Below are 21312 nucleotides of genomic sequence, written 5' to 3'. Positions count from 1 at the left end.
TATAATTGTTGCTTTATGAATTTAATTTAAAAGTTTTGCAAGTTGCTTTAGACAAAACCTAAATACCTTAGATATACCTAAAGTTACAGTTAATCAATACTGAAGGTTACGACAAATTAAACCCCAGTTTTAGCAGTCAGAAATCAGTCCGAAATCTTGAAAGGTTTTACATGGATTTTTGGTTTGATGAAAAGAGACAGGTTGATTACAGGGCCTGGGACCATAGGGGGACAGGATTGTATAGCCCAGCTGTAGCAATCGAGCTTCCTTCTTGTTTCCTGGATAGCGGCTCCAAACATCAAAGCACATGCACGCACACACACACACACACACACACACACACACACACACACACACACACACACACATTTACAAGCACAGCACTCCCATGTGTGATTTTCTTTATTATTTATGATATGAAGGCAGGATTGTTGGTTTTTATCCCCACATGTAACACGTGTGTAAATACTTGAAAAAGCCAGGTGTTGTTTTGCTTTTTATATTTCAGTCATTTTCCGTCTTAACATATGGATCCATGTCCATCTGAATGGAGTGTTATGACATTGTGAGGGCTGATTCTTGTATTAAATATGGCATTGGTCTGGATTATTGATTAGTTAGCGCTGTCAGAAAAATCTTTTAATTTTCCTTCCCAAAAGTGTAGTGTTTGAATTAAATATAATTCCTTGGTCTTGATTCTACATTAATTCCATGACTGTATGTGTAAATATCCATTACATTTAAAAATCCATTACAAGCTTCAGTCTAAGCAAACCCCATTATTAATTATAAGTTGAATTATTGATTGATTGATTGATAGAAATTGATTGACAGCACTAGTTTTCACAGAATTAGAGACACCCTTTCCCTGTTTCTCAACTAGGCCATTGCAAAGGATAGTGTACTAAAATGTATTTCCTTCTCATTACTTACATCCATTTGTCAATATTGGTTAATGTTAATCTATTTTCTGGTTTTCTGCTTAGGTATAAACTAATACGAAGGAGAGTAATTTGGCTGATAGGACAGTGGATCTCGGTGAAGTTCAAATCGGACTTACGACCTTTGCTGTATCAAGTCATTCTCAACCTTATGCAAGACTCTGATCTTGTGGTAGGTGAAATCTTCCATATTTTTCCATAGTCTTGTTATGATGATCAATGACACTAAGAAAAAAATCAATGTTTGGCCCTCTATGCGATGGGAAGCATAAGTGCAATCTGTCTACGTCAGATGACTTTTATGTAGATTGCTTTTATGGAAGACTAGTGTAGGTTTCTAATGTATGAAAATGTTTTAATATATATATATATATATATATATATATATATATATATATACAGTACCATTTAAAAGCTTGGACACACCTTCTCATTTTTTGAGAAGTTTTTTCTTTACTTTTATTATTTTTTACATGATAGATAACACTTTTTTTGTTTAGTACATCATTCCATATGTTTTCTTTCATAGTTTAAATGTCTTCAGTATCAATCTACAATGTAATAATAAAAGTAAAGAAAACACAAACTTTTGATACTGTATATATAAATATAAATATATATATATAAGTCTCACACATAGTATTAGACATTTTATTAGAAAAGAGATGTTTGGTTCTCTGAAGACTTGTTGTGTATCATTCATCATGAGGTCGAGTGGTGATATGTTCTTGTCAAAAGACCCAAGACTTTGGTTCACTATGAAAGGAATTGTCGTGTCAGGTTTTGTTTTCAAGGTGTTTGGTTCTTGTGACATTGATGGCTGATTTCGGTGTTCCAGAATGCATCAAAATGCTTGCCTGCTAGTGTGTTGGAGTGAACTTCAAATCAGGAAATTGGCCAAAATCTCAGTACATTTAACCAAACCCCTTTTTAGGAATAGGGGTATTTGCCAACGATTGTCTTAGATCAATTGCGGAATGGTGAGATTAACTAAGCCTGACTAGATGGGAAGCTGCGAGGACCTTGTGGATTCAGATGGTTAGGATTCAGTCAGATTTGCTCCTCAGCTGACATGACAGACAAACAGACTGTGTGTTTGTGTGTGTGTGTGTGTGTGTGTTTGTGTGTGTGTGTGTGTGTCTGTGTGTGTGTGTGACTGTGTGTGGCTGAATCTTTTTTTCTCTCCCGCGAGTGGGGCTTGTTTGACGTAATGTATCTATGTGCAATTAACCGCATCAGCATCAAGAAATGTTGAGAGACTCGCCCGATCTCTGTTGAGACGCACAGAGGTAACAAAGTAAGGAGGAGCTGTGTGTCTGTGTGTGTGTGCGCCCTAAATATGTTCTTTTGAAAATAGAGATTATTTCATGCACAGCACTAGAGGCACCTCATGTTCACATGCGAGTAAATTACAGGATTTCACTGAAGGAAAAATCCAGGCTGAGCAAGATGAAAACAAAACTTGTTTTAAGTTTGAATTTAAGTTTTTACAAGTTGTGTTCAAACAGTTGACTTGATCTGATGGCAAAGTTACTTCCACTGATGTTGAAGGACTTGGTCCTGGCTTTTATTTCAATTGCAGTACGGTTTTTGTGTCCTTTGGAGACTAAATTATTCTTTGAAAGAAAGTGTTGTATACACATCAACTTGGCAGCTTATTTGAGGGCACGTGTCGCCTATTAAAGCTCAATTTTTGAGTTGTTCACAGACCTGGCCGTCATGGTGGCCATTTGTATGGCAGCTTTTTGTCTGTGGATGTGGTTGTTACGGCGCGTGTGACCGAGCAGGACGCATGAATTTCCCCAATCTTCTCTTCGTATTGATCACCGGCCACCGCCGATCACTCATTCCTTTGGATCAATGCTACCCCCTCCAATTAGAGGGCATCTATCATGTGACTGGTCAGATCAGTTTTTGAAATGGATTAATCACACGTTTGGTCATTCATTTTCAACAAAAATGGCAATGATTGTCAATGTTAGCAACTCTCCCGTGACTTAGGGTGGTCTGCATAGAGCACTGATTCGTTCCGTCATGACACAGCTTTGTCTCCACTACCCTGGGCTGCTTTTCCGAGAAACCTTTTATCGTCCTGCGACCATCATGAAAGTGTTATTGTATCAAACACACTCTGTTTTACAAATGATGGACAAATATGGCTCTGGGAATAGCACCCATAAACGGTAGTGAAGTCATAGTTGTTCAGTCCTCCACTGCAGTGGGTTTGTTTGCGGAGAACTTCTCGGATGCTTCCAGTGTAGACCTTGTACGTCTAGGCCATTTAAATGTTCAGCTCTAAATGAATGTTGGGAACGATTGAAAAAGGAAGCATGTACGAGAAGAACCGCTAAGTTCTAGTTAGTTCTAAGTCTACACCGTCATTGGGATGCTTAGATAATGATGTAAATTAAAAGCCCATATGAGATAAAACATAAAACGAAATGGCACTCGTCAGATGAAGAGATGTGGTGATAGCGTTTTATGCCACGTCGGTGGCATTTTTGAGAGAAGGGGGATGGCAGCCCAAGATCGGTACATAAATCCCTTCCATTATCTCCAGCATCTATCAAAGCAGCAGCTGTGTCTGTGTGTGTTTCTGTGTGTGCGCACCTTTACGTGTGCACGTGTTTCTCTCTCTGTGTGTGTGTGTGTCTGTGTGTGTGTGTGTGTGTGTGTGTGTGTGTGTGTGTGTGTGTGTGTGTGTGTGTGTGTGTGTGTGTGTGTGTGTGTGTGTGTGTGTGTGTGTGTGTGTGTGTGTGTGTGTGTGTGTGTGTGTGTGTGTGTGTGTGTGTATATGCTGGTAAGCTGTGGGTGTTTATTCAAGGCTGTAATTGATTTCCCCTTTAATCCTGATTAGAGAAGAAAGCTCCATAGCAGTCAAGTGGGGCCACTCCTGGGTCTCATGTACATAATTCATATTAAGAAAACAGTTTAAAAGCTTGAAAGCTGCGTACGCACAACAAAGAATTGTGTTTGAAACTGTATGCATGCAACAGGGTCCACATTAACTTTAAAAAGTGGTTGCCAACCAGGCTTGAGCTTTTGGCTGCCAAATGTGTGAGTGGGCCACAATAGTATTAATCCAACTTGTCTTTGAATACAAAAACAGCTTAAATGGCAAAATTTGCATGAAATGGTAGCTAGTTATCAAGCTGACGTTAGTCAAGCTGTCGTCACTTTAACTTTTAAGATAAAAATATCAAAGACAAACTCTGATCTATAATGTAGCCTTATCTTACAGCCTAAGATGCTAGGTACCTTCTGTCCGGCTAAAGTTACCTGTTGTTTGTGATGGATGGCTATAGCACATAGACTGACTGAAGATATGACACACACGAATGTTGTGAGTTCAAGTGTTGAGCAGCACATATCGGTTTTGACAAGTTGGGATCAGTGTCATGAATCAAACGGTAACATATGTTTTACAGTAGCCTACTAATGTTAGATGCCACATGCAGTGCAATGGGTCTTGCACAATATTCAAAAGTACTGAGTATTTACATTCTTTCATGAATATGAGAAATATACAGTGAAAATGTTGCCTCAGGTTAATGAAATAGTTGCCACTTGTCTCAATGTGGTTACCAAGGGAAACAGGAGACCAGAATTGACCTGACATTTCAAATGTATTTCTGTTTATGTAACGTATTCAGTTTTACACATACATAATGCCTATATCATATTGTATGTGTATGTATATAAAGTATACTGCCAAGCCTAAATACTTGAGTAAGGGCATTTGATTTTGCACTGCATTTGGGTTTGAGTAAATAAAGTTAAAGCGTTTGTTAGACTCTTATGTGACTCTGTATGAAGCCAGAGTTTTTCCTGCAGAGGTGGTGCGATTCTCACAAGTGGAATGCCATGGAATGGCATGTGCTTGTGTTTATATGCCCCTCTGTCGGTAAATTGTCTAGTCGTGCTGTAGCAGTAATTAGATCTGGAGCAGTTGTAGGATTAAACCCAAAACATTGAGTCTGGTGAGAGGGGGTTATATTTATGTTCCACGGACATGCTCCATTTTCCACCCTGCCGTTTTCCAAGAGTGGGATGACCTTGAGGCCAATTGGGACGTCAACAGCATTGGAAGGGTCATGAAACCGAGGATATTTGTATTAAATTGTGTATCTGCTAAGTATGTTTGGGTAAATAAGTACTGTTTGTGCCTCCATCAAGCAGAGGTGATTGGTTTTCACCCATTCAAGGCCTTCATTTGACCAAACTGAATCAAGCCCAGGCTTGTTTTGACTCTTGCATTCTCAGGTGGTCGCTATTAAAGCATACGATTATGGGAAGGTGCGTTAGACTTGTTTTTGAGGCTGGGCGGGGGTGGGATGGTGTGGTGGTGTGGTAATGATTTCTGGGTTTTGTGTGCAGCTGATATATGAAAAGGCCCTCTAATGACTAGCATTCCTCTTTCTCTGTGCTTTTCTACATCAAAGCCTGCCTGTATTAACTCTGAATTGAACAATTTTAAAATGAGTTTGGAGGTATAGCATTACTCTCCATAATACACTGCACAAAGCAATTAGCCTGACTGAGAGGAAGAGGCGCAGCAGCCCCCCCCCCCCCCCCCCCCCCCCCATTGATGCTCAATCGGAAGGAGAATTGAATCTGATCCCACTTCAGTGGCCACATTGTTCTCCAATCACACTTGGCTCCCATGTGTGGGTGCGCTGTGTTTTCATTTGCCGAGAGATCAGTCACTGTTATTGTCAGCCTGTGTGGGATAGGCTTTCTGTCAAAAGAGGAAACCAACAGTCCATCAATAACTTAATTACTCCCACCCGATGGCGGGGAAGAGAAACTGTTTTCAAAGCTGTTTGCAATATATAAGCATTAGCATTAGCATTAGGTTAGCATTGATGTTTTCCTTTTAAGTTGAAATTCGACAGGCAGCGCTTGAATTCAGCGAGTGTTGACCAGTCCTTCTTTTTCCATCCATAAAACATGACCTGATTTCTGAATTGTGTATTCTTAAGCCGTGTTTGTGCGCATGTTTCAGTGTGGGTAGGTACTAGGTAGGGGAGGGTATGGATGACCAGTGTGATGAGAAGGAAATTCGAACAGCTAGCACTGTGTAAGCCAACACTTGATGTGTTACCCTTTCGTACAAGTTTTTTTTTTTTTTTACAACAGTCATCAAGGCATAATAGTGTTGAGAAACTCCTGCAGCAGATCTCCTTTCAAATACTCAATCAATACAAATAATATTTTGAGGTATGGCACCACTCACTGAAACCTGGATTCTCAGAAAGCAGAGACTTTTTGAATGAATTCCCTGAAGCAGCTCACTACTAATGCAGTGCAACGGCATGCTGGGCACGCAGGCTTGCTCGAGTGCTGTGCTGCTCGATGCTTTTGACATTTGGGTGCTGACCCCAGATAGATGAAAGCATAACTGAAAACATAAAACCCACAATTGTTTGCTGTTTTTTTGTGGTGTTCCCAGAACTGTGCACTTCAGGCTGTTGTTAGATAAAATGCATAAATGCAATGCGAAATCAAATGCCCTATTGTCCAAACACCTTGTTTGGTGACTGTGGTTATAAGTTGCCATTGGCAAGGGGTGATAAAAGGTCTCATGCAAATGTTTTGTGGCCTAGAAAAGTGTGAAACCAGACAAGCCAGTGGCAGGGTGTGATAGGACAAACTTGTATTCAAACTTGTGTTAAAAGTTTCTCAGTTCAGGAGATGTAACCATTTGTGGTCAGATGCTGCATTAGCCAATGCCAAATAAATATAACAGGAAGTTTGAGTTAAAGCAGCAATAAGGAGTTCTGTTCCAAAACTAGTAATCTAACTACCTAAAAGGCAAACAAAAGCCTTGCAAACACCACCAACAGCCCATTGACACTAATGGAAGCTTGCCAACACACTGTACACAGAACTACATAGGGCATATCCTGGATGGCTTGTTGGAAAGACACAGGTGTTTACACAGGTGCTATCCTTAACATGACCATATGCTATCAAAATGAATTTGAGGATGGTACCAAAACTAGTTGCCTATAAAACCATACACTAAAAAAAGTGTCAAATTGTTGCGTAGTGTTACTTTAAGCTCAGAAGTTGGAGTTTGTTTCTTCAACTTTGGTGTTGTTCAGACTCAGTGTGATATTCCTTTGGTGACCAAGTAAGTCATCTCTCATCTGTAGCCTGAAATATTTGATCCGTTGTGTAAACTCGCTTGCACTGATCCATCCACTTGGGTCTTGCTGTGAAACTGAAAGTACACAAAATCATCATTACATTATCCTTTGGTCCTTAAACACCAATTAAAACGTGTTTTTTTGCGAAAAAGTATTAAGAATTCCACCTGGTATTGCTTCTCCAAATGAACACATTTAGACCCATGTCACATATTTCTGGGTTTAAGGATCATCTATCTAGGGCATCACAGCCAGGAAGCCTCTCGGCTTGAATGAATCCAGACCTGCAGCAGGGAGAATTGGGTTGAGTTGAGGTTATAAATGGAGCAAGATCAGAGCACCATAGATGAGGAAACTTGTTATTGACAGAGTGCCAGACAAAGTGAAGCTGGCAGGCCCACATAGGACCCACTAGAGGTAGAAGTTAGAGAGTTTGTAACTGAGTTGAGGACTTTAAAGCTATCCGTATTTGGTATTTGCGACCAGGTCTTCCTGGGGGATTGTCTGTTGGAGTTTTTTTTTTCTTTCTTTGCTTTGGTTGATTGAAGGTGTGCTTTATCTTTATGTTTTGCCTGCTGATTCGTATGATCAAACAGTGAGTTGTTCTGTGTGTGTTGGGTGGGAACTTTTTCAATGGAAAAAAATGACGTTGGCTCATTATTTTGTGAATGTTTTGTCTTTTGTGATGCGCTGCACATTTTCTTCTCTCTTCACAGGTACGGATTGAAACAGCCACAACCCTCAAGCTAAATATCCTTTCAAAATGTTGTCTCTACTGTTTTCTAAGCTTGTAAGTGGTTCTTTGGAAGGCCACCGTAATTGGTTTCCCCAAAACTTTGTTTGAAGCCCTATAAATCATGATGGTCCGAGCCTGAATGGCTACTTGTTGGCCTTCAGCCCCTTTATATTTATACTATGCCTTGGCAAAGAGCTCAGTCTAGCCCATGCTTGTTGAAAAGCTTCTGAGATATTTCCTCAAAAAGGGATTTTTGTTTCCCAGTTATATTGACTATTTGCATAATCAATACACTGTCTTGACAGTTATACAAAAAATATAATTAAAGATTAGTAAGTAAGAATGATTAACTTGACTCCCTTTATAGAAAGTTGTCACTTAGCAAAACTTTGGGAATTAAAGTCTGTGAAGTACCCACCAAACAGATAGCCTTTTCAGCATGCACAATGTAAAATGATTATAAGGCTTTATGTTAAACACAGAATCTGATGAGCGATTCACAGATATGATTTCTAGGCTCCTATTCACAGGAGAAATCCCTCTCCTGCTTCAATTACACTTTGACCTTAATTCCTTCTTCACCCGTGGATGATTTTGAGTTTCGAACAGAACAGTTCTTACCGGTGAGTCACTTTAATTAATGTTTGCTATCAGCCATCTCTTGGGACCAATGCACCTCCATGTTTGTTAAAGTGCATGTGAATATCTTTGCAATTTATATTCTTTTATGTGCATTCAGTCTAAAGATGTCTGCCTATGGCCAAAATACATTTATAATGGAAGTGAAATGAAACATTTTAATGACAAACTAGTATTCTGTTTTGTATGATTGATGTGTATTGAAGTGTTTGCTGAGATTGTGTTTTAGTGTGTGTACAGACAGTGTGTATTAGTGTGTGTGCTGAGAGTGTGTATAAGTGTGTGTTCAGAGAGTGTATTTAAGTGTGTGCTGAGAGTGTGTTTAGTGTGCTAAGAGTGTGTTTTAGTGTGCTAAGAGTGTGTTTTAGTGTGTGTGCTGAGAGTGTGTTTTAGTGTGTGTGCTGAGAGTGTGTATTAGTGTGTGTGCTGAGAGTGTGTATTAGTTTGTGTGCTGAGAGTGTGTTTAGTGTGCTAAGAGTGTGTTTTAGTGTGCTAAGAGTGTGTTTTAGTGTGTGTGTGCTGAGAGTGTGTTTAGTGTGCTAAGAGTGTGTTTTAGTGTGCTAAGAGTGGGTATTAGTGTGTGTGCTGAGAGTGTGTATTAGTTTGTGTGCTGAGAGTGTGTATTAGTATGTGTGCTGAGAGTGTGTATTAGTGTGTTGTTAGAGTGTGTATTAGTGTGTGCTGAGAGTGTGTATTAGTGTGTGCTGAGTAGGGGTGGGCGATATGGGCAAAAAATAATATCTCGATATTTTTTTTCATTTTGACGATAACGATAATTAGACGATATTTAAAAAAAATGTGATTGGAATTCTCAGAGTCATACCTTCTTGGAGGTTACAATAATGGGCACAATGTTTAAGGAAAACACTTCTTTATTGTCCTTTAAACAAAAATAACTTAATTGAACGGCAATGCAGAAATATTGAACTCTTGTAATAAAGTGCTCCATGCATCCATGAGAATTATTGCACATCAACAGCAGTTCTTATTGCCTTATTAAACTTAAAATTCTGTCCAGGATTGTACAAATACATGAGTATTAGAGCATGGATCAGGACGAATTTTTCTGTACAAGCCTGGCCCGGTCCGACAGAATAGTAACCGAGCCCGGACCGACTGTAGCTCAACTGTTCATAGTACTAATGCCACATTGACGTACGTTTTTTATGAATTGCCTGGCTTTATTGAACTGGGGCATCAACAGTTCAATGCTCTCTCTCACAAACAAACGCACAAGCGTACACAATAAGGCCAATAAGCATATTTAAATTAAATGATTCACATTGCAAGAACGTTTAGTAAAATGGTGCGGCTCCTTTAGGGAGCACGTACAGGGAGGGACAACGGTGACTAATAGTTTTGATTCGAGCAACAAACGTTTATGTGCTGTGAGAGTGTTAACCAGTATGTGAGTAACGTGAGTTCTATTAAAGCATAGCATGTGTAATGTGTAGATATTTCATTCCGTTTGCTAACCTTTCCTGCTGTCTGTATTTTCTAACCAGCAGCAGACGTAAAGGAAAGGGAATTAACCCTGAAGTTAAAAACATGCAATCTACTTCGGCCGTGGAGCATTTTACTCCCCTACAATATTCAACTACGTTCAGAGACAGACAGAAGGAAATGTTAACAAACGGAATGAAATAGCTACACATTACGCACGCTATGTTTTAATAAAACTCACGTTTTATGCTACACCAACGGAGGCACAACAGACATCACCATGCGCTGCTAACCTGTTGCAAAGTGCATGCGAGAAGCCATGTCACGTGATCACGTAGGCCCACTAGTCGTGTGAGTGCCGTGCTGTGGGGAGCGCTGCTGCGCCGTAGGCTATATTAAGAACATGATATGAACAGTTTCCCCGTGTGTGTCATTGTTTTTGGCGAAGTCATTTAAATACTCGATAATGTAATTTTGCACATCGTTTGAACAACAATGACAATATTATCGCAGACTATATATATCGCCCACCCCTAGTGCTGAGAGTGTGTATTAGTGTGTTGTGAGAGTGTGTATTAGTGTGTTTTGAGAGTATGTATTAGTGTGTGTGCTGAGAGTGTGTATTAGTGTGTGTTGAGAGTGTGTATTAGTGTGTGTGCTGAGAGTGTGTATTAGTGTGTGTTGAGAGTGTGTATTAGTGTGTGTATTAGTGTGTGTGCTGAAAGTGTGTATTAGTGTGTGTTGAGAGTGTGTATTAGTGTGTGTGTTGAGAGTGTGTATTAGTGTGTGTTGAGAGTGTGTATTAGTGTGTGTGCTGAGAGTGTGTATTAGTGTGTGCTGAGAGTGTTTCCTGTTCTAATCAGTGTGCTTTCACCTCTAGTACCTGGAGTCCATCTTTGGGCTGCTCTTCCAGCTGCTCCAGCAGGTCACCGAGTGTGACACTAAGATGCAGGTCCTGCACGTCATCTCCTGCGTCATAGAGCGAGTCCACATTCAGGTGAGTACCTTCGATTCCCAAACGTGAAAGGTCAACAGACCGGCAGCCTAGGAAGTCACATCCATGTTTTTGTTTAGACAGTAGTTCTCAACTGACATTATACAAGGGTTCTGGTTTATTGAATTCAGAGGCCATCCATGTCACTCACTGAAGACTGAAATAGTATGACTGATTTGTATTTACACAAGGCCTGTGGTGGCCCTAATCTCTTTGTCTTGCTCTCAATGTAACATAATGCATGGCAGATACCAAATACTGTATGTATTGTTTATGGTGGATACTATGGTGGAACAGGTGATTAAACCAGCCTACACAACATTTTAATTAATTTTAGCACGTTACTGAACTCAGTTCAGCGATTATGGTGAACAATGTGTATGGTGTATTAGCCCATAAATAAATTACGCTGTTGTATAGCTTATCAGCTGAGCAGTTCAAATAGCCCACCTAAGATATAGTTAGACAAATGTTTTCTCGCTCTCTGAGGTGATGCACAGCTTGCACATTCAGAGTATTCTGGTTTTAGTTCTGCTCTGAGCTTTTGTATCTTTCGTCTGTATATTAGCATTATAATAAATCACATTCTATTGACTGGCAACTTTTACTGTTTGTTTTATATGTTCCATATAGTATTATTCCTGGAGTGCAGTGTGGTTGCATCTTCTAAACATTATCATTTGATCCCTTACATGTTTGGATTTGGACTACAGCACTTTCAGAGAACTGTAAAAAACAACTTGCTAAATGATTGTGTAGGGGGAAGAAAGGGCCACCATGACATTGCAGTCTGATGGGACTTTACCTTAGACAGAGGGGAGGGGGACATTACCTTAGGCAGAGGGACTGTTACAGGTGTGGTGACACCTACCTCGACAATATTCATTGTGTAGGCGACTTGCTTTGAATAAGAAAAGTGACACTCCAAAGACCAAATATTCTAGTAGTCAAACCGGAATAGGTTTTTGAAAAGTGTATGTTTATAGTTGAAAGAAAAATAGATTAATGGCATTCTTACTGCTCTCAGATGGTTTGTGCTGAGTTTGTGCACTTTGGGATCATGTTTTTGATATGGGCGAAATATATACAAATGTCAAGGCATGGCAAACTACCTCAAAAGTGACTGACAGGCTCAGACTCTAGAGAGTCGCGGTAGGCTCACAGCTTAAAAACAGTATTGAATTGGGGATTCCCTTTCAACAGAGTGAATGAAGTGAAAAAAGGAAGCCTGAAAAGGCTTTTAAAGAGCTTCAAATGTTAGATTCAAGCAGACATCCTAGAAACTGAGATAAGCCATCCCCTAGCAGAGCTGAATAGGTTTTGTATGCTTCTCTTTTCGGTTTATTTTTTCTTCTTTTATGCATGAATGTCTGTTTCAAGACCCAAGCACACTGCAGTAGTTTTGTAATGTTTCTTTACCTTCACGCAAATACATATACGAGTACACTCCTGTGCAATATCACTTAAATGTCAGATCATTCAAAATTGTATAGCCTCTCAACAATTGCTATAAGTTGACAAGAGTATTTCTTCTCATGTACAATCTAAAACAAATAGTTTAGAAAGACTATGTTAACAATACTGGTCTCAAAGTAGAAACTATGTACATCAAAGAGTGAATTCACCTGTGCTTTGATCTGTAAGAAAACTTGTGATTATTGAAACCATAATAAACACCTGTGATTTCCAGTTAGCTTGATTCCATGAGCATGGTTATGAATTGACTTGTGAACAGCAGAACCTTCTCAATGTTGGACTATGTGCTGTGTCTATGCATGATGACGCCACTTGGAAAGATATTGCCCCAGAGGAATTGAAAAATCTGAAAGGAATTGACAAAGATGAAAAAAAGATACAGGAAGATCGTGACCAACTAAAAAATCAGTGAAAATGTAGTTGCAGCAGTAATCATGAGTGGGAAGAACAAGCCATAACAGCACTAATCAGAGTCAGTCATCACCCTCCTGAAATGACAACACGGAGAGTGCTGCTTGCGCAATCTAGCTCTGAAAAACAGACGTGCATGGGAGTTATCAATGGAAATCTGGGTTCCTGTGAATGCTCACAGTGTGAAGGACTTTGCCTGACACCAACCGTAACTGTAAGATTAAACTTGGCCAAAGAACATGACAAGGACCCTGATGTATTTTGGGAGCACATCTTTGAAAAGACCAGTCCTAGATACAGTTGTTCGGCTCCATCTTGTTTGCCACGAACCTGGCCAGGACTCCCCCGCAGTGAATGTATATTCCTGACAGTGAAGCACGGAGGTGGGAGTGTGATGACATGTGGCTGTATGAGTGCAAAATGTGTTAAGGATATGACATTAATTGATGGCACCATGAATGCTTGTGGATATACCAGATTTCACCCAGTCTTTAGAAGCTTGGCAGTAGAGGAATATTCCAGCTCGGTAAAGATCCAAAGCACACTGCCAAAATCTGACTTGAATCCAATAGACACCTTTTGGGGTTTTCTAAAGAGAATGGTAGAGCAACACAACCCCTCCAGCAAAGAGCAGCTGAAGAAAGGATCTCCAAAAAAAGGATCTCTGAAGAATGGCTTCTCCTCAGAACGTTGTTTAACACTGGTGCCCTCCATGATGAGGATGATTGAGCAGGTTATGCAAAATATAGATGGACACACAAAGTATTAAAAAATAAAAGGTTTGAATCTGGGTAATGAAAGTGTGTACTGACTTTTACTGCACTTCCTGCTGAGGGGCCTGTATTTAAAATATAGTAAATCTAAATTGTTTTACTTTAATTTTCCTTAACACAAAAACCCTACTGTTCAACTAAGAAGTAATGCAATTACTGATTTGAATCATTTGACATTGAAGTGATATTGGACAGGGTGTACTCACTTTTTTTTATACCGTGTCATGTTTTTTTTTTTATGAAAGCACTTTTGCAGAACTAGAAATATGTTGGTTTTACTGAAACTGCAGAACTTTCCCAACGTATTTGCAAAGCCATTTGAGGATCCAGTTTGTATGCATGTATTCATGTTGCCCGGGACCAAAAAGCTTTTAATTTCTGTATTACCAGAGGGCCTGCATTTTGGATATTAATGTCCTTTTATATTAATGTCCTGACTCTCCTCTTCTGCTTTCCACTACTTTTAGTGTTGCATGTCTTTATCACTGCATGTGACCTTTTGACCTTGCGGTTGATTTGCTGCAGATCCGCCCCTACGCTGGCTGTCTGGTGCAGTACCTGCCTCTCCTGTGGAAGCAGTCGGAGGAGCACAACATGCTCCGCTGTGCCATCCTCACCACCCTCGTCCACCTAGTACAGGTACGCCCACCGCCTGCCTTGACACGCACTGCACCTCCAAGAAGTACTTAAGTGCTTTTTTCCCCCTTCTTTTGTTCAGTCATTTTTGTCAACATATTTGTCACATGATGTAACACGATCTAAGTAAGGGGGTTATGCCCGCTGGGGGAATCTGCCATGATAAATCATGTCTTTTTGCATAGTTTTGTTTGTGTGTTGTGTATAGTTATGTCCCCTAGCAACAACAGCTTAAACAGCCTCTATACTGCACTACAAAAGGCTATCCAGAATACTTAGTTTCACTCCCTTTTATGCACTCGCTTTTTTTCTCTCCAGTATGATCAATTCAAACGTCCAGCATATTATACCATGTTGTGAATACAACTTATCTCGGTCAGGGAGGGTCAGCCGTTAGGACGTGGCCCGGCTTCAACCCTAGCAGGTAAACTCTTGTGTAGCCTCCCACCATGGGAAAACTCCCCATTAGGTTCTTGTGAACACCGAACCAGGCCAGAGGCATTCTTGTCAGATCCTGAATACCCTTGGTGATTGGGCAGCACTTTTCCCATTGTGCCATGGTTAACAGAAAGGGAAAAAAGCATCTGTTAACTTTCTTCCCCAGATCCCTGAAAAGGATTTGCTTTTCATTACTTTTGCGGTGTACATCCACTGGTGAGCTATAAATATTTCAATGCCTCCGGCTTAATGTACATTCCATGTACTGTCTGATGCACTTTTAGGTTCATTCTCAAACCAGATCGCTCTGGTGCAGCGGCCCTTCCATGAATTCACACAAGCTGCGTGCGACTGTTCCTGGAACAGCAGCATGTAGCAGCAGGCCTGCTGCTGATGTCCATTAACAAGACTCTGGACCTTTGACAACTGTGTAGATCTAATCTGTATTTGGCAGGGTTTCCCCCAGCACCTCTTGCTATGCTTTGGTTAACCTTGTTTAGGTGCAGAACAGATTGCCGTTATTGTGTTGGTCCCTTAGCTGGAGCGTTCGTGTCCTTTTCTCTCTCGTGTTTTTATGCCAAGCAGCTGTACAGCTGGCCCTCTAGATAAAAACAAGGTGGTGGATAGAACTCAAGGGGGCAAAGGGGAAGAAAAAGTCTGCTCTAATCTTTATTCATCTCACGACTCAACTCAATATCCAAGCTCAAATCAGAGTCGGATGAGTTTATATCAGGGTTCTGCTTTGGCGGCTGTGTCCCTCTAGTCTCGCGCTAGAACATCTCAGCGGGGTACTTGTGAGACCCCCCTGTTGGAAGCCTTGAAGACTAGACTTATAAGGCATCCCTCTTACATCAATCCCTTTTGATGGGCAAATCTGCTCCTATCAATTCTCATTTGTATCTCTCCTTGTCCTTGTGTCGTTTTAAATTTGGCAGATTTCAAGGAGGATCCTAACAAGACAGGGTTTTGTCATTTTTTTTCCCCTCGATTTGTAAAGTGCTTCTGCTGCCGTGACTCATCTAATTCTAGTCAGCTTAGCCACCGCAGAATGAAGGTGCTGGTAGCATACAAATCGCAAGACGACACCAAACCAAGCATGACTCGAGACTCGTTGTGAACATTGTGATTTCCCCCCTCCTCCATAGGGCTTGGGGGCGGAGAGCAAGAACCTCTACCCCTTCCTGCTGCCGGTGATTCAGCTCAGCACGGATGTTTCGCAGCCGCCGCACGTCTACCTGCTGGAGGACGGCCTGGAACTCTGGTATGGACATTCAGTAACTCCGAATGGACACTGACTGCACTGCGCTCCATGCGCCAGCGTGGTGCATACACACGCAATATGCACTCATGCACTATCGCACACATGCATGTCAGATTACTTATACAGACAAAATGTACTTGCATTATGAATAAAAAAACGTGCATGCATACAGGACTGTGCAAACGATTTAGGCACGTTTGAAACGACGGAAAGTTAACAACATAGAAAGGACAGCAAACCAAAATGGCCTAGATCTATTTAACTTTTTTCAAAAAGAATGTTTGAAAATCTAAAATATATTTCCTATTGCTACACTAATGCTGAAAAACCTCTGCGTTAACACAAATGCCCACATTCTATGTACAGAAACATTTATTTAGCACTGAGATTCACATTTATGCAGGTAATGTGAAACCCAACTAAATACTAAGCATGCCCAATATTTCTCCCAGTAAACCAGAATTATCTTGAAACACCTTTTTCTCTTCTTATAGAACCACGTGCTTGTGCCAGCATGGTTTATGTATCTCACGAGTCTCATCGGATTCCTCGTCTGGTGGTCCTACCCCCTCGTCTTCCTAATTACACACCCAGACACCCATTTAATCATTCTCCATTACCCCCCCCTAATTACCTCCTAACACAATTAATATGCAGCGTCAGCATTCCAGAGGCCAGCAGCAGCCCCTTGTTCATTTAGAGTCTGTTCAAACGCTCTGTGCTCCAGGCAGACAGTCTTTAAACAGCAGAGCATGTTCAAGCCCCAGCAGCCATTTATCAAGCCCTGTGCATCAGCCTGCCGTTTGGCACCCCCCCCCAGCTTTCAGTTTACTTTGTCCCCCCTCTCGCTTTCCCTGTCCACTTTTCTCGCTCTCTCTCTGTTGATTCCTGTCTCTCTCTCTCTTTCTCTCTCTCTCGTGCGCGCTTTTACTTTTTACTTTTCTCTCGTGCAGTCTTTCGCCCTCCCTCCCTCTCCTTCTCTTTTTCTCTCTTGTTGTCAGCCGGTTCCTACAGACACAGCCCTTGGAAGCCGATCACAGAAATCAGCATTATGCAGCTTCACCTGACTTGGCAGCTAAATGTTATTTTGCCTAATTATGCCGCTGGAATTTTGAGAAATATTATTTTTACGGACTATGCTCCTTCTTCTTTGTTCCTTTTCCTTTTTAGAACGTATAGGCAACATGTATAGGCCATATATATTACCAACAGCACACTCTATATATTTATTATATATAGTCTATACAATAAGGCGTCCTGAGGAGGTGCTGTGCTTGGTTGATGTCTCTCCTGATGATGCATTATTATTGTATATAGTCTATACAATAAGGCGTCCTGAGGAGGTGCTGTGCTTGGTTGATCTCTCCTGATGATGCATTATTATTGTATATAGTCTATACAATAAGGCGTCCTGAGGAGGTGCTGTGCTTGGTTGATCTCTCCTGATGATGCATTATTATTGTATATAGTCTATACAATAAGGCGTCCTGAGGAGGTGCTGTGCTTGGTTGATCTCTCCTGATGATGCATTATTATTGTATATAGTCTATACAATAAGGCGTCCTGAGGAGGTGCTGTGCTTGGTTGATCTCTCCTGATGATGCATTATTATTGTATATAGTCTATACAATAAGGCGTCCTGAGGAGGTGCTGTGCTTGGTTGATCTCTCCTGATGATGCATTATTCTTTGACACGGCTCCCTAGATCATGTGTCCCATCTTTCCTTCATCCCTCATTCCCCATCCTGTGTGCCGCACATTTCTCCCCCTTCATCAGTCTTCAAAGATCATCAATCCCCCCCTCCCCTCTCTTTTAAGTCATAGGAGGTGGGGCTCACGTCAGTAAATAAAGCCATTTATCTCCCACTAACCTTTTTATTTTTAAATGGGTTAAAGTCCATGTTTTCCAAGTCAATGTAGCTTTAATTGAGTTGTAAATAATTGTGCCTCTCTTAATTTACTAGGCAAAGGGCAAATACTGTGTCATTAAACCTTAACCTGTACATTTACTATTAATAGTGTTTACATCGTTAATGCTGAAGCGTTTCCCATTAATACCAGATAAATTGTATGTTCGTGTTGTTCAGTGTGACCATCTTTCACTTTATCAGCTTCAGATCAGTGTCCGTGTCATAACTTGGCTGCCTGTGTCTCCTTCCAGGTTGGTGACCTTAGAGAACAGCCCAGCAATCACACCTGAGCTGCTTAGAATATTCCAGAACATGTCAGCTTTGCTCGGTAAGTCATCAATCGCCCAATGCCCACCACGGTGTCAGTGTGACACCATTGTTGGTGAAATTTATGAAGCGCAAGAATGTCTTGTCAAGATTACAAATACAGGATAATATCTGCAATGGAAAAAAATGACTTATGTAACCTGTCCCCTTGTACAAACGCGGTATGGTGGCTGCAATTTTTATTCAGCCTTACAAATTCATGCTGGAAAGTGTCAACCTTGTGTCTTATAGTGTTGTACAGTATACCGATACTGAAAAAGTACTGCGGTACTAGAGTTTTGAAAGTTGAATGATAAAATACTTTTTTTTTTTTAAAGCAAATGGCAATGTCACACTGACAGCGGTGACATTACACTAGTGGTGTATTGGACGTTGTGGGACACAACCCTGACTGAGTTTGTATTATGGGCTGCAGAAAGCGTGATGTGAGTCAAGAGCAACGGTAGAGAATAGGACACTTTTTTTGTTTGTTCAGAGACTAGACAGCAGCAGCTTCAGAAGCACCTGAACTCACTTGACAGAGAGGGGACCCGAGGTGGAATGTGGCGATACTCAGGCCATAAAGTGGATGTAACGGACGAGATATCTTTATAAATAAATAAAATATAATATAAAATATAAAATAATATAAAATATAAAATATCTTTTGTCGATGGGCTTATTTTGAGAAATGAAATTAACTTGAGCTTATTATTAAGTTATTATTACACAGTGTTTCCTGGTTGCTATGGGTCACACGAAACTAAGGAAGCTTTTAAATAACCTTAAATGGTTTAAATTGCAGTGTTCCATTTGCATGAAATGATAGCTAGTTATCTAGCTGACATTATAGTCTCCTGTGCAGCTTAGCTTACATAATTTAATTTAATTCTACATTAACGGATTTCGTGTGTGAAAGGGGCCAATGACATCGGATGAAAGTAACCGCCAGAGAGACAGTCACCTAACTACAGAGATCATTTTTGTCCATGAATATGCCCCAAGCAGGCAAACAAGACATCACAACAGCCCTTCTACCCATAACAGAAATTAATTCATGTCCACATGCATCTCAATATGGTGAAGTCAGAAACCTAAAACTTAAACCTATAGTACTCCAGTACCAGGCATGATTATATATGCACTATGACGTTTTCTTAGCTCTAAAACCTTTACTTTTCGAGATATTCAAGAAAAAATATTTTTTGTTTATTCACAGAGGGCACAAAAAGTACTCCACTAGCAGGCTCAAGTTGAGTGTGTATTATGAGCGGCACAACTTTTCTCAACAGTTTCTGGCTAATTTAACCCTGAGGAACAAAACTAGGGTCCTGTTGTTTACTGTAACCCGAGCGAACATCGAGATTTTGCCACGGCCTTTTAGCGCGTGGCCAGCACATCTGTATCTCATCTTCTGAAGGTCATAGATACTTGAATTTGGTCTCAAAATGACCAGAATAGGCATTTTGAGACCAAATTCAAGGGTCTACGACCCTCAGAAGCTGAGATACAGATGTGCTGGACGGGCCCTAAAAGGGCGTGGCAAAATCTTGATTCTCGCTCGGGTTACAGTAATTGCATTTTGTTCCTCATGGTGATATTAGGCAGAAACCGTTGAGAAATGTCATGCCGCTCATACATCATACTCAACCTATGGGCTGCTACTGGAGTATAGTCTATAACATGACGTAACCTAATGTATTCCTAGATAATGATGTATGTAATCAATCATCAGAATGTTTTTTAGATATGGTATAGAAGTTGATTACTTGGTATTGTATTTAAAAAAAAAATGAAGTCGGTAATGTGACAACACTAGGGTCTACTGCCATTAAAAAATACTTAAGGTGTTAGACATCAAAAGGCCTCAAATGTTTTGTTTAGCCACTTGGTTGATCAGTTATATGCCTTTCAGTGTAACGGTTCAACTAGATTTCTTTGGTCATCTAAGGGGGTCCCCAAGTAATGATTGGTATTCAAACGTTATCTTTTGCCTGTGTAGCTAACACAGATGTAAAAGTCATCACACATTGACGAGAATGAGGTCACGCTATAGGAAGCACTTGCCTGCAGGTTTGTGGAGGCATTTCCTTGAAAGTGTTCACTATGACTGTCTTTTCAGGTCCTTTTTTGGGGGTCTAATGATGAGTGGCTTTGTCAGGCACACTTTTTTTTTTTTAAACAATGGCCAGAAATGGGACTCACCTAATGGGTAGCGTGACCTTTCTTGAATAAGATCATCTGAAGTGTAATTACCTTCACTCCTCTGGCAGAATTGGGGTTTATTGTGTGACTTCAGGGCAGTGGGCTATTTAGGCCGTGTGGAAATGCATGATTCAAAAATTGAAAACTTCTTTTCTTCTAAGTCATGTGATTGGATGAAAGGGCACACTACCGTTGTCTTGGAACCAATTACACAGTGCTCTGGTGGTCAAGCGGCATTACAGAAATGTAATGTCTTTTTTCCGATTAACTTTGTTTTAATATCACTGTGTTCCATTTGAAATGTATTCTTTTATGATTGTGCTGAAATCACATTCACATTTTAAGATGAAAATGTGTGGCGGGGAATTATTACCACAGTGTCTACAGGCTTTTCAATTATAAAGGGGTTGTTAAACGCAGAACTCGAGACAGAGCACTGTCCATCTTCTCCATCTGTGTGTGAGGCAACCGCTGAGTCATTCCAATGAAAGAACATGGCTTTAGTCTTGACCATAAGGTAGTCATGAACATTTTGTCCTGACATATCTTTTAATTTCTGAGTGAAGAAAGTAGGCTTTTGGTGATGACAGAAAAGATCACAAAAAATTCTAACTGTCTGGGCGTCATCAGTGAACAAACTTGTGTACAAATAAATAATACACTGACAGTGTTGGAGTCCAATAGAAGCAGGGGAGCTGAGTTGGATGCCAGTGTACAATTTGACATTTAGCCCAGCAAGACCAGGGCTTTTAGCCAGAGACTCAGGATTTTGCCAGGTTTCTGTGAGGGTGTTTGTCTTGACTGTGCATCAAGCATAATTAGTAGCTTTAAAACCTGCCTTAAAGGAAAGTTCATTTAAGATCAGAAATAATAAACGCCCTCCCAGTGTTGTTAAACACACATCTTACTGAACTGAATCCGTGACCTCTAAACAGGACATGGACCATATCGTGACATTTGTTTTAACCATAAATATTTTATTGTTTAAGTT

General features: G+C 40.5%; 1 protein-coding gene across 1 annotated transcript in view; it reads left to right on the top strand.

Annotated features, from left to right (window-relative positions):
- Window positions 1-21312, top strand: part of ipo11 (importin 11) — a 75867-nt gene that overhangs the window by 38553 nt on the left and 16002 nt on the right. The window contains exons 16-22 of the mRNA XM_080838980.1: window positions 987-1113; window positions 7810-7843; window positions 8412-8452; window positions 10792-10908; window positions 14091-14204; window positions 15785-15900; window positions 18062-18138. Of these exons, the coding sequence (XP_080695106.1) occupies window positions 987-1113; window positions 7810-7843; window positions 8412-8452; window positions 10792-10908; window positions 14091-14204; window positions 15785-15900; window positions 18062-18138 (626 nt within the window). The remainder of the gene's footprint in view (window positions 1-986; window positions 1114-7809; window positions 7844-8411; window positions 8453-10791; window positions 10909-14090; window positions 14205-15784; window positions 15901-18061; window positions 18139-21312) is intronic.

The sequence above is a fragment of the Sprattus sprattus genome (genome assembly GCF_963457725.1).
Source record: "Sprattus sprattus genome assembly, chromosome: 5".
Lineage (NCBI taxonomy): Eukaryota > Metazoa > Chordata > Actinopteri > Clupeiformes > Clupeidae > Sprattus > Sprattus sprattus.
The sequence above is the reverse complement of the archived record's forward strand: the minus strand, read 5'-3'. Positions and strand labels throughout refer to the sequence as shown.